The sequence below is a fragment of the Culex pipiens genome, chromosome 3, assembly GCF_016801865.2.
Source record: "Culex pipiens pallens isolate TS chromosome 3, TS_CPP_V2, whole genome shotgun sequence".
Lineage (NCBI taxonomy): Eukaryota > Metazoa > Arthropoda > Insecta > Diptera > Culicidae > Culex > Culex pipiens.
Genome location: NC_068939.1, coordinates 58,092,906 through 58,106,871, shown reverse-complemented (window position 1 = coordinate 58,106,871; position 13,966 = coordinate 58,092,906). Strand labels below are relative to the sequence as shown.

The 13,966-nt window shown below is 37.1% G+C and overlaps 3 protein-coding genes across 3 annotated transcripts in view; 1 reads left to right on the top strand and 2 right to left on the bottom strand.

Moving 5' to 3' along the window:
- The window catches only part of LOC120416043 (BTB/POZ domain-containing protein Tiwaz), a 132,774-nt gene that overhangs the window by 80,549 nt on the left and 38,259 nt on the right, over positions 1–13,966 (bottom strand). The window lies entirely within an intron of this gene.
- On the bottom strand, positions 2,727–3,393 carry LOC120416044 (foot protein 1 variant 2-like). Its single transcript, XM_039577700.2, has 2 exons — positions 3,253–3,393; positions 2,727–3,191 (listed from the first exon to the last, which is right to left on the bottom strand). Exons 1-2 carry the CDS (start codon positions 3,262–3,264, stop codon positions 2,853–2,855), a joined length of 351 nt encoding a protein of 116 aa, XP_039433634.1. The 5' UTR covers positions 3,265–3,393; the 3' UTR covers positions 2,727–2,852.
- On the top strand, positions 3,889–4,433 carry LOC120416045 (foot protein 1 variant 2-like). Its single transcript, XM_039577701.2, has one exon. It carries the CDS (start codon positions 3,957–3,959, stop codon positions 4,305–4,307), a length of 351 nt encoding a protein of 116 aa, XP_039433635.1. The 5' UTR covers positions 3,889–3,956; the 3' UTR covers positions 4,308–4,433.

Here is a 13,966-nt window from a genome sequence, read left to right as displayed (position 1 = left end):
ACAACATTTTTTGCAATTCCGAAAAAAGCTTCTTGAATTGAATTTTATGTCAAACATTCATGTGTTTATTAAATTCACCGTTCAAAATAAAAAAATATTTAAAAATTTTACTTTTCGATAATAGTATTGAAAAGTTCAACTTTTCAGCACCCATTTCAGTGCTTAAAAGTAGAACTTTTCAGCACTGGTATTGAAAGGTATTAATTTTCCTTTCTGTTATTTTTGGTAGGGAAAAGTAGGCCGTTTTGTTTCTCCAGAAGGACAGGAAAAGTTTACAGTTTTACAGCGGAATTGCAAAAAGATGATTTTCAATCACTCCTGAAAGTTGTATGCAGTTATTTCGTGATTGAACTGAGTAAGAGACGATTTAAGTTCACAATTTCGCCATGCGCAAAGCGAACTGTCAAACTTTTTGAACGTTTTTCTCTAAACGCCGAGTTGAATTACGGGTGCCACGATATCTTGAGATGGGATAGACCAAATTGGCTGAAATTCGGAGTGAAGACTCCCAAGACATATCCCGTGTGCATGACGGAGCCCGATTTTAAAATTTGGTTTTTTAAAAAATACAAAAATCAAAAACTGTTCATTTTTTAATATGAAAAACATTAAAATATTTTTATCTTTTCGTTTTTCGTTTTTTTCGTTTTTGCATCAGGAACTACAGGCCACCGGATGATCCGGAATCAGAATTTATATCAGATTTATAAAAAAAAAGTTCTCTTCTACCATGAATAATCATGCAAAACATTCCTAGAATAATATTAAAATCCATAGGACCCATCGGAACCGGTTCCACTGATCTCCGGTGGGCACATCCGGAACCGCAGTAAGAAATAGCGTAAACTAGTCATGCGACGTATCAAACTTCTTGATTTTGGATGGGGACATGAGTTATACACTCCTCTTTTTAAAACATGAAGTTTGATATGCATATAGTCATTTTTATGTAAAATTGTCTGATATTTACGATAAAAATATTTATAAAATATAAAAAAAATCAGTTTTTCAAAATCTGACCTAACATTTGAAAACGGCCAAAAATGTGTTATAACGAAATTGGGTTTAAATGGACCCGGTGCGGTGCAAGTGGTTATTTTTAATGGATTTCTGGAACATTTTCACATAAGTTAAGTGCAGTTTTGATGGCCGCAAAAAGCCTGCGCTCAAAATACAGAGCGATTTTCTAGAAAAATTGTTGAAAAAGGGGGGATTGGGGCAAAATGGACCTTTACCGTTTTGAGCGGTGGATGAAACCATCACCAATCGATTCATACTTAGAATCCATCCGCGTTCAATTAAGTCCGATTTTGGGTTCCATTCCACTGTGCATCGATTTTCATCGACTTTTCTGAAGAAAAATCCAAAAATAGCTTTTTTTTCATATCATCAATGTCCTACAAATTTATAACTGATGAGTCTAAGTATTTTTGTATTTTGATATTTTGTAGAATTTCTTCAGTTGAACTGAAGGCTAGTTCACAGACAAACAGACGGGACACTCGAGTGCCGAACCATCGTCCTTCTAAAACGGTTATTTCAAATGCAATTTTGTTTCGGCATCCACTCACCCGGCGCTGATGGCGCTGCTGTCGTGACAGCTCGCCCGTCTTTTCTCAGTGTGTGTGATGTGTGTTTTTAAGTTGAGCGTGAGCACGTGTGAGGCAGCAAATGAAAACAAAACAATTATGATGGAATTCAGGAACGATAATCCACAATCCAGGCTTTGCTGGACAAGATTGGGGCAGTCTTGGTCAGGGTCATATGAGTGGCTGACTAACGAGGACATACCTTTTGCCCCACTATTAACCCGGGAGGACTCCTCAACAGCCCGCCGATGTTGAGGCTGCTGCTGAGGCGCCCGATACTGCGGAGGAAGCCGGATCCTATGGTGGAGTCATCTCCTTCGGAGCAACCTGATGCTTATCCTTCGTGGACTGCTGCTCAGATTGCTGCTGCTGGTCGTCCTTTTGGCGATGTTGCGTCGATCGTGGGCGCCACTCAATCTTCTTCTACAGTTGAGTTTCTTTGATTGTGTTTCGATGTATGATTTTGTGGTAGCGTTTTTTGGAATCTTTGCGACTTTTTGCTTTTGTTGTTTGGCGCAACTTAACTGCTCCGTGGACACGTTCCCGGCGGATGTTTCCAAACACCCATCATAGGGATCAATTCTGGTAGATCTGCATTGGATTTTTTTTCTATTTCAGCGGCCACTACTGGTGTTTTCGTGACCAGGGGTATCGAGATTTCGAAGAAGGAATCTTCGACAGAACTTGGAAGCAACGGGAGGACCAGGTTTTCAGCCATTGCCATTGGAAACGGAACCAACCGTGGAACCGACCAACCGTCATCTTCGGCCATCGATGTTGATTTTTATGTTTTTCATCGGGACTGACGATCAGCAACAACAAAATTATTTCGATCAGCTGATTATGTTTACAATCGTTTTGGCTTGATTGTCTCACGAATACATTGGCATGACACATGACAGTGAAGGGTTTGTATTGGTATGTTTGAGCTGCGCTTCGGCATCAGCTCACCAGGCAGCGCTGGCGTCGCCGTGATTTGGTGGTTTGATGAAGGACGATGGATTTCAATAATAATTTGTATGGAGAGTCACGTCTGTTTGTCTGTGGCTAGTTGTTATAAACATAAAAAAATCAATTGATGTTCTTGGGATTGTTATTTCATTGAATTCTAAGTCCGATTTATAAAATTCCATTGAATCACTGCAAAAAGATATTTATTGAAATCGTTCCATTTCACAAATCACCGGTGCTTGCGACGTTTCAACTCCAGAAAAAAGCATTCCTTCATCCGCATAAGAAGAGCATCGTCAATCCTTGTCCATTTTACCACGGGTACCAGGCACGGTTTCCGGCGAGGGCAGCGGTGGTGGGCGGAACCACGGGAGCAGCACGGTTCCACGCCGTAGCCGGGTTGGCTCCCCAACGGTTCCACGGATCGGCCGCTCCGGCAGCAGCTCCCCAGCGGTTCCAGCGTGGGTCAACGGCGGCGGCCGCAGCCGGGTTGTTCCAACGGTTCCACGGGTTGACGGCAGCGGCAGCGGCTACCGGAGCCACTCTGGGATCGGCCCAGGCCGCGTTCCACATGGTCTCCGAAGTTGCGAGACCCGTCGGCTTTTCGGCCGGGGCACAGACGGCCAGGGTAGCCAGGGCGGCGATGAGAACCTGAAGTTTGATGGTTTTGATTTCATTGCTTGGAAAATTTAAGATTTTTAAGGGTTCTTACCAGCTTGAACATCTTGAAGTTAAAAATGTTTCAATTCCTTTCGGAAGCTTATTTCGATGATGCTTGATGTAATTGCAATTGGATACTGTATGAAGCTAAGCCAATCAGCTGGCCTTATATACTTTAATTGAAGCTGAAAAAGACTAGGCGTTCGAGGGCTATCTAGAATTAAATTTCAATAATTTAAATCGAGGAGGATGCTATTCAATTTTGCTTAAGTCATAAGTAATTATGATACTGAATTCTCTTCGAAATGATTGAAGACGACTTCATGCCCTACCCTCCCAGGAAGTGTCAATAAGATTAATGTTAGTATCTTAACATTAAAATTAAACACTCAGTTCCCTTCGCCTACACAGAATTTATTCCTAAAAATGCCACATTAACGTTAATCAAATCTAATCCTCCCTTAGTCTCTACCATTAGCCTAGTAGCACCAAGTGACTCCTCCTCCTCCTCCTCCTCGTGGCTATAGATTAGCGACCTATCGGCGCTAGCGTGTGAGCCACATTTTGCGGTAAATGTCACTCCGGCCGCTGACTTTGACCGTGCGTCATTTAGAAAGAGCTTCTGCTCGTACGGCGAGGGTGACTTACCGGGTAATTGTATATAAAGCCGGGTGATTGGCTTACTTTTCATACAGTATCCGATTGCAATTACAACAAGCATCACTTAAGGAAGCAACCGAAATTTTCAACTTCAAGATGTTCAAGCTGGTTCTCATCGCTGCCCTGGTCGCTCTGGCCGCCTGTACCCCCGCCGAAAAGCCGACGGGTCTCGAAACCTCGGAGACCATGTGGAACGCGGCCTGGGCCGATCCCAGAGTGGCTCCGGTAGCCGCTGCCGCTGCCGTCAACCCGTGGAACCGTTGGAACAACCCTGCTGCGGCCGCCGCCGTTGACCCACGCTGGAACCGCTGGGGAGCTGCTGCCGGAGCTGCCGATCCGTGGAACCGTTGGGGAGCCAACCCGGCCACTGCCTGGAACCGTGCTGCTCCCGTGGTTCCGCCCACCACCGCTGCCCTCGCCGGAAACCGTGCCTGGTACCCGTGGTAAAATGGACAAGGATTGACGATGCTCTTCTTATGCGGATGAAGGAATGTTTTTTTCTGGAGTAAAAACGTCGCAAGCACCGGTGATTTGGAATATGGGACGAATTTAATAAATATATATTTGCAGTGATTTATTTGAATTTTATTTACACAAATTTCTTCTTGACCACTATCATCCTACAGGATAACTCGTAAAAAAATCTTTTAAATAAGAGACTTCAATACAGTTTATGATGATAAAAAAAACTAACTTAATCCACCTATGTGGTTGGTGCCTTCCTAACTTTTTATCAACGTTTGGTGATATGATGAGTTTGGACACAAATTACATCTATTTCACAATAGAAAAATACACAAATGTCACTTAAGCGGTCATAACTTCAAACTGAGCGTTGCCAATTCTTAAAAAAACTCATTACCTAACCAACGATGGGTCGGATGATGGATCCGGACAAAGCTTAGGAATTTAAAAAAAAAGTATAAAAATATCTCTTAAGTGGTCATAACTTGAGACAGGGTGCCAGATCTTCAATGTTTTGGACTCATTGGAAAAGTCTTTTGATTACCTAATCAAAAATGGGTTGAATGTTGGATCCGGACATAGTTTATATACATTTAAGTGTCATCCGGCATCAAAAAAGTACATTAATATCACTTAAGTGGTCATATCTCGAGACAGGTTTGCCAGATCTTCAATGTTTTGGACTCATTGGAAAGGTCTTTTGATTATCTAACTAACGATGGGTCGGATGATGGATCCGGACAAAGTTTTCACATAGATAAGTGAGATCCGGCATAAAAAAACAACATACATGGGTAATTCTCTACCAACTCACACGAAATCGGGAAAAGTTGCCCCGACCCCTCTTCGATTTGCGTGAAACTTTGTCCTAAGGAGTAACTTTTGTCCCTGATCACGAATCCGAGGTCCGTTTTTTGATATCTCGTGACGGAGGGGCGGTACGACCCCTTCCATTTTTGAACATGCGAAAAAAGAGGTGTTTTTCAATAATTTGCAGCCTGAAACGGTGATGAGATAGAAATTTGGTGTCAAAGGGACTTTTATGTAAAATTAGACGCTCGATTTGATGGCGTACTCAGAATTCTGAAAAACGTATTTTTCATCGAAAAAAACACTAAAAAAGTTTTAAAAATTCTCCCATTTTCCGTTACTCGACTGTAAAAAATTTTGAAACATGTCATTTTATGGGAAATTTAATGTACTTTTCAAATCTACATTGACTCAGAAGAGTCATTTTTTCATTTAGAACAAAAATTTTCATTTTAAAATTTCGTGTTTTTTCTAACTTTGCAGGGTTATTTTTTAGAGTGTAACAATGTTCTACAAAGTTATAGAGCAGACAATTACAAAAAAATTGATATGTAGGCATAAGAAGTTTGCTTATAAACATCACGAGTTATCGCGATTTTACGAAAAAAAGTTTTGAAAAAGTTACTTTTTGCGTTTCTTTTTGTTTCGTCGTCCGTGTCTGTCGCGGGTGACCATGAACGGCCATGATCGATGACGACCAACTTTTTCAAAACTTTTTTTTCGTAAAATCGCGATAACTCGTGATGTTTACAAGCAAACCCCTTATGTCTATATATCAACATTTTTGTAATTGTCTGCTCTACAACTTTGTAAAACATTATTACACTCTAAAAAATAACCCTGCAAAGTTAGAAAAAACACGAAATTTTAAAATGAAAAATTTTGTTCTTAATGAAAAAATGACCCTTCTGGGTCAATGTAGATTCGAAAAGTACATTAAATTTCCCATAAAATGACATGTTCCAAATTTTTTTACAGTCGAGTAACGGAAAATGGGAGAATTTTTAAAACTTTTTTAGTGTTTTTTTCGATGAAAAATACGTTTTTCGGAATTCTGAGTACGCCATCAAATCGGGCGTCTAATTTTACATAAAAGTCCCTTTGACACCAAATTTCTATCTCATCACCGTTTCAGGCTGCAAATGATTGAAAAACACCTCTTTTTTCGCATGTTCAAAAATGGAAGGGGTCGTACCGCCCCTCCGTCGCGAGATATCAAAAAACGGACCTCGGATTCGTGATCAGGGACAAAAGTTACTCCTTAGGACAAAGTTTCACGCAAATCGAAGAGGGGTCGGGGCAACTGCTGTGTGAGTTGGCGGAGAATTGCCCACATATCACTTAAGTCAGGCCTGCCCAACGGCCGGCCCGCGACTGCTTTTCAAAATGGTTCTATGACCGGCCCTTCGTAAAATGTTCAATAAATTAATTGAGTGTCTAAATAAAAAAAAAATCAATGGAAACAATACAAAAGATATTATAACAAAACAATTATTTGTTTATTTTGTTTTTGACATACAATGTTACTAATTCAACGTTTGTTAGGATTATGCCTTTGTATTTTTTGAAATGATTTTATTTCACATCTAAACATTCTTTATGTTTGAATTTAATTCTTATTATTTCAATATTGATGTTATAAGAATTAATTATTAAACTTGAAAAATATGCAAAAAGATTGCAAAAGACACTGAATTCTAATTTCTTAAAGTTTTGGCTGTTTTTATTTCTAATTCAATTGTTTCTTTTTTGAGGATTTTGATTAATTATTATTATTTTTTCAGAGCAACTTTTCAATGATAAAGTTTTGCTGGGAAATAGCTTAAAAAAGGCAAATTAATCATATTGAAAATAAAGATCGCTGCAAATATTTAAAAAAAAATTAAAAAAACAATCTAAAGAAGTCAAGAAATTAGATAGCATTTTTTATGATCCTCAATAATTCTAAGAAATTTGAAGAATGACGAATCAGATTTATATTTGTATACACTTTTTTTTTAATTTCATGTCTTTAAAATAATTTTAAAATGTTTTGTAAAATATTTGAATAAAGGTGCACAACAACGCAAAAATTGTTTTTTCGTAGAGAAGATTTGAATCCAAATTTCGTTTTAATAAATTTTATCTTGGTGTCGGAATTCAATTTCAATCGACAAGAACAATTACAATACAATTTTGTCCAAAACAAAATAAAAGTAAATCAATTAAACACATCTTTGAAAGTAATCTTTGTATTTCTTTCTTAAAATCAAGTTATTTGAATCTTATTTGCAACACTTGTTTATGTATTTGTTTACTTAAATTAATCTATTAAAATAAATTTTATGAAAAAAAATGTTTACTGTTTTTTACTTTCACCAACATTAGTTCCGGCCCGCCTCTGCTTTAGAAAAATCAGATCTGGCCCGCAGGGCCAAAAGGTTGGGCACCCCTGACTTAAGTGGTCATAACTTGAGACAGGTTTGCCAGATCTTCAATGTTTTGGACTCATTGGAAAGATCTGTTGATTACCTAACCAACGATGGGTCGGATGATGGATCCGTACATAGTTTTCATATAGATAAGTGAGATCCGGCATCAAAATTCCAGCACCTGATTCGCAACTCTGACACTTTTTTATACGTAACTTTTGAACTACTTATCGGATCTTCAAACAATTCAATAGTGCAGTATGGGTAAGGCTACCAACTCTTGCTGAGCCAAAATCCGTTTACTTTACCGATATGACACCATGGTATAACAAAAACTATCAAGGAATTATTTAGATATGTTTAGAATTTGGGAATTAAAAATATTTTTGTTAAACGTTTGAAAGTTTACGAAATGCCAAGTTTGCTTTTACGAATAATATCGTTGATAGTGTTTTCCCAAAAACATTTCTAGAGTTTTTATTGGAAAGATCCTATAAATACAAGCTTAACACAAGGTTTTCACAAGCCAAAATTTGATCTTTTAAATAAATATGTTTTGTAAGGAATTTGAAAAGAACAATCATTGACTATCAAGTTTGAACTGAGGAAAACCCGGAAAATTATGCAAGTTATCCCTTTAAAATCAAACTGACAGTTAAATAAAAATATCTAATTAGAGAAAGCTTTGGTCCAATTAAAAAAGCAATGAAATTTTTAAAAAGTTGTTAAAATTCCGTACAAATCCGTATTATGCGAAAAATTCCGTACAAAAATTCCGGCCTGTTAAAATTCCGCGGAGAAGGTCGAAAATCCGTACGGTAAGGAAATAATCCGTACAGTTGGTAGCCTTAAGTATGGGGCACCAAAACGAATCGAATGCAACTTGTTTTACTCAAATCGGATCAGCCAGTGCCGAGAAAACTTGGCAAGAATTTTGAGCACCAAGGTGAATACGCACACACATACACACACACACACACACACACACAGACATTTGTTCAGTTTTCGATTCTGAGTCGATAGGTATACATGAATATAGGTCTACGAGCTGTTTTTCAAAAGTTCATTTTTCGAGCAGGATTACCTTACCTCAGTGAGGAAGGCAAAAGAATGAAAAAGAGGAAAAAAATTCACTTTATAAATAAAATTTAAAAAAAATTATTAGAATAAGCAATAATTTTAATTTTTATGACCATCCATAAACCACGTGGACCATTTCTTGAAATCTCAGACCCCCTCCTCCCCTCCCCCCCTCTTGGACAATTTCCATACAAAATAAATCTTTCTTGTATGGAGCGTGGACAATCGGTGATTGGTTTGACTGCTCGTTTTTTAGAAATACAGTTGATTCATCGAATAAAAATTATTTTGTTTTGGCTTTACGATATTTTTGCCTTTCTTACTAAAGAAAGGTATAGGTTTTACTTTAAGCCAGGACGTCATTTCCATCTTCGTAAATATGTCGATTCAGCATGAATTTTAATCGGAAAAATCGTCAAAAAATCACACTGCATCGATTTTCGACGCTCTATCGATTCACCTTGACAGAACTCGTCTATCTCCAACCCTCGAATTTTGAGAAAATAAATTCCGTGGAGGTCGAGTGATGTTCGTATGTGGTAAAATTTTGCTAAATTTTGTGTCGCGCCGTTCTCAGCTCCCATATATCCGATTTCGATTCTTCTAAATGCAGATGAAAGCTAGTGTGCTGAACCTGGGCGAGTTGCCGCGCAAATTTCGAAATATCCATCTGTTTTCGGATGCGGCCAGACTTTTCAACAAAATACACAGTTTTCAAATGAAAATATGGTCAATTTTTTTCATTTTCATATCTTTTATTTATCTCAAAAATTGCATTTTTCGAGCCCTACAACCTCCCAAATTTTCATCCAGATTCATAATATGGTTCTGGAGTTAGAGCCGTTTGATTGACCTACCATAAGAAAAAAAATCCCTAAAAAAAAGGTAAAAGCCCACCTGGTGACCTTCGCCAACATTTTTCATTTCTGATTTTATTCAAAATTTCTTGCTACATTCATAGTACAGACCATGAGTGAGCATCTGAAACAAATTCGACATCGATCGGCAATCCCGATCAATTTTTAGAACGATTTACTTTTTGCCTTTCTTACTAAAGAAAGGTATAGGTTTTACTTTAAGCCAGGACGTCATTTCCATCTTCGTAAATATGTCGATTCAGCATGAATTTTAATCGGAAAAATCGTCAAAAAATCACACTGCATCGATTTTCGACGCTCTATCGATTCACCTTGACAGAACTCGTCTATCTCCAACCCTCGAATTTTGAGAAAATAAATTCCGTGGAGGTCGAGTGATGTTCGTATGTGGTAAAATTTTGCTAAATTTTGTGTCGCGCCGTTCTCAGCTCCCATATATCCGATTTCGATTCTTCTAAATGCAGATGAAAGCTAGTGTGCTGAACCTGGGCGAGTTGCCGCGCAAATTTCGAAATATCCATCTGTTTTCGGATGCGGCCAGACTTTTCAACAAAATACACAGTTTTCAAATGAAAATATGGTCAATTTTTTTCATTTTCATATCTTTTATTTATCTCAAAAATTGCATTTTTCGAGCCCTACAACCTCCCAAATTTTCATCCAGATTCATAATATGGTTCTGGAGTTAGAGCCGTTTGATTGACCTACCATAAGAAAAAAAATCCCTAAAAAAAAGGTAAAAGCCCACCTGGTGACCTTCGCCAACATTTTTCATTTCTGATTTTATTCAAAATTTCTTGCTACATTCATAGTACAGACCATGAGTGAGCATCTGAAACAAATTCGACATCGATCGGCAATCCCGATCAATTTTTAGAACGATTTACTTTTTGCCTTTCTTACTAAAGAAAGGTATAGGTTTTACTTTAAGCCAGGACGTCATTTCCATCTTCGTAAATATGTCGATTCAGCATGAATTTTAATCGGAAAAATCGTCAAAAAATCACACTGCATCGATTTTCGACGCTCTATCGATTCACCTTGACAGAACTCGTCTATCTCCAACCCTCGAATTTTGAGAAAATAAATTCCGTGGAGGTCGAGTGATGTTCGTATGTGGTAAAATTTTGCTAAATTTTGTGTCGCGCCGTTCTCAGCTCCCATATATCCGATTTCGATTCTTCTAAATGCAGATGAAAGCTAGTGTGCTGAACCTGGGCGAGTTGCCGCGCAAATTTCGAAATATCCATCTGATTTCGGATGCGGCCAGACTTTTCAACAAAATACACAGTTTTCAAATGAAAATATGGTCAATTTTTTTCATTTTCATATCTTTTATTTATCTCAAAAATTGCATTTTTCGAGCCCTACAACCTCCCAAATTTTCATCCAGATTCATAATATGGTTCTGGAGTTAGAGCCGTTTGATTGACCTACCATAAGAAAAAAAATCCCTAAAAAAAAGGTAAAAGCCCACCTGGTGACCTTCGCCAACATTTTTCATTTCTGATTTTATTCAAAATTTCTTGCTACATTCATAGTACAGACCATGAGTGAGCATCTGAAACAAATTCGACATCGATCGGCAATCCCGATCAATTTTTAGAACGATTTACTTTTTGCCTTTCTTACTAAAGAAAGGTATAGGTTTTACTTTAAGCCAGGACGTCATTTCCATCTTCGTAAATATGTCGATTCAGCATGAATTTTAATCGGAAAAATCGTCAAAAAATCACACTGCATCGATTTTCGACGCTCTATCGATTCACCTTGACAGAACTCGTCTATCTCCAACCCTCGAATTTTGAGAAAATAAATTCCGTGGAGGTCGAGTGATGTTCGTATGTGGTAAAATTTTGCTAAATTTTGTGTCGCGCCGTTCTCAGCTCCCATATATCCGATTTCGATTCTTCTAAATGCAGATGAAAGCTAGTGTGCTGAACCTGGGCGAGTTGCCGCGCAAATTTCGAAATATCCATCTGATTTCGGATGCGGCCAGACTTTTCAACAAAATACACAGTTTTCAAATGAAAATATGGTCAATTTTTTTCATTTTCATATCTTTTATTTATCTCAAAAATTGCATTTTTCGAGCCCTACAACCTCCCAAATTTTCATCCAGATTCATAATATGGTTCTGGAGTTAGAGCCGTTTGATTGACCTACCATAAGAAAAAAAATCCCTAAAAAAAGGTAAAAGCCCACCTGGTGACCTTCGCCAACATTTTTCATTTCTGATTTTATTCAAAATTTCTTGCTACATTCATAGTACAGACCATGAGTGAGCATCTGAAACAAATTCGACATCGATCGGCAATCCCGATCAATTTTTAGAACGATTTACTTTTTGCCTTTCTTACTAAAGAAAGGTATAGGTTTTACTTTAAGCCAGGACGTCATTTCCATCTTCGTAAATATGTCGATTCAGCATGAATTTTAATCGGAAAAATCGTCAAAAAATCACACTGCATCGATTTTCGACGCTTCGTCGCCAAGTCGACAAGTTGTCAAGTTGAGCTTCGAATACTGGCGCGAGAATGCTGGCGCATATATTTGCTGGCTCGACTTATACTCGTTTGTAGTAGCTTGTCTACCGATGTTTCCTACAACATGTAAGATATCTTAGCTTTTCGGTTTCTTTCGCCCTGTTTGTTTTTGCATAACTGTCCAATGTTTATTTAAAAACTTTTGTGACATAGGACATTCATCCGGCTACAATCTATTTGTTTTCCGTGGGCTCCGAAAATCGCCTTAAAGTAGACTCAATTTTTTCGTGATTTCGTAAGTTTATTTAACAGGGTTCATTGGATTCCAATAGGAGCTTTCTAAGCTTTTCATCGTTTATATCGTTTTCAAAGTTTTCAATGCTGGCGACGCCAATGGCTTTCTACCTAAGGTTCTCGCGATTGAGTGTGTAGTGGTGCGGTTGTAAAAATAGCTATCTCTGACTCTGTCACATTCGTAGAAGCTGAATGGCTATCTTCCCTGCACCGTGCGGCACACGCGGTTCACTTATACCTCGGTTTTTCTTTGCGCCTACCGCGGTGTGCGTTGTCACTGGCGCATGTGAAGCTTGCTATGCTCGCGTTTGTCATAAACGCTTGTTTGATTAAGAATATGTACGATTAAAAATATTCTTTTGGTGAAAATGGCGTTTTTTGTTTCTTGTGGAAATCATATCATTTATAATACTTTGCTTTCATCATAAGACTTTCTTCTTCTTCTAAACATAGTCAATGTTATGAATTGAAAGAAGTTCTACCATCGTTATATTCTTTAGTAAGAAAGGCTCTATCTCACCCCAGGTGGGATTAAATCGGGTTTTTATGAAAAGTCTTATGTAGTCTAATCTTTTTAATAATTTTATGTCATAATGAATTAAATTTAAAAAAAACACACTCTTTTTGAAAATAAAAGTCAGTCCCAACGAAATTTATTTTGACACCCAATAATGTAATCTTAGTGAAAATTCTTTAAAAATTAGATTCCGCGTTCAAATTTGCTTCGAAAACCCAATTTTTAATCCTCACCTAATAAAAGTGGAAATTTTTTTATTGAGAACAAAGACTATTATCATAAATTTACCTTCATTGCGATGATTAAAATTGTGGAAATTAGGAGCCAATTGAAACATATGTTGAATTTAATAGAGGATTTTTACTACACATTTTTTTGCGCCAGATTTATAATTTTTTGGGAATGTCCGACTGCATATTTTTTAAATTAAATTTGAACTTTTTTGCCTTCTTTAATACTGTTTTTTTTTAATATTCAACAAGCGTTAATTTGAAAGGCTGATACTTTAAGAATTTTCTAAATTTAATTTCAAAACATTTTTTTGTCTAGTTTGAATTTTACAGAAAATTTAAAATTGAGTTATTTTATCGAAATGCTGGATTTTTTCAGAAACAACCAAGGGTCATATGTTCCATTTTTAATAAACATAATTAATCATAGACAAGTGTTGCATAGAAAAAAGTGCTGTTTTTGAAAAATAGTTCTGCATCGTCCACCGTTTTTTTTTTTTTCAGATAAGCCAACCAAAATTTTAAATTTTCTGTGAGGTGATATGGTGTTTAAACAGCATATTTTTTTTTTTGATAATTTTCAAGCAAATGTAGAATGGTATGCTCTTAGCCATTTCTCAACTTGAAAGCATCAAGATTCAAAGGAGTCTGCTTCGAAATTAGCCCATTTAATGGAACTCTGGTTCAGGTGGAAACACACAAAAATCTAATTCTTCAGTTTATTAAGATTTTTTTTGTTGGGATGGAATGGAAGTGAAGTTAGGAACAGCGATAACATTTTAATTTTTATTGAATTTAGTGTATTACTACACATTTTATCCATTTGAGAAACAGATGATAAAATGAATTAAACAGTCAGATTAACAAATATTCTTACAGAAATTCTACATCAAAGTTACAGCCATAATCTGAAAAAGGTTGAAATTAGCGAAAAA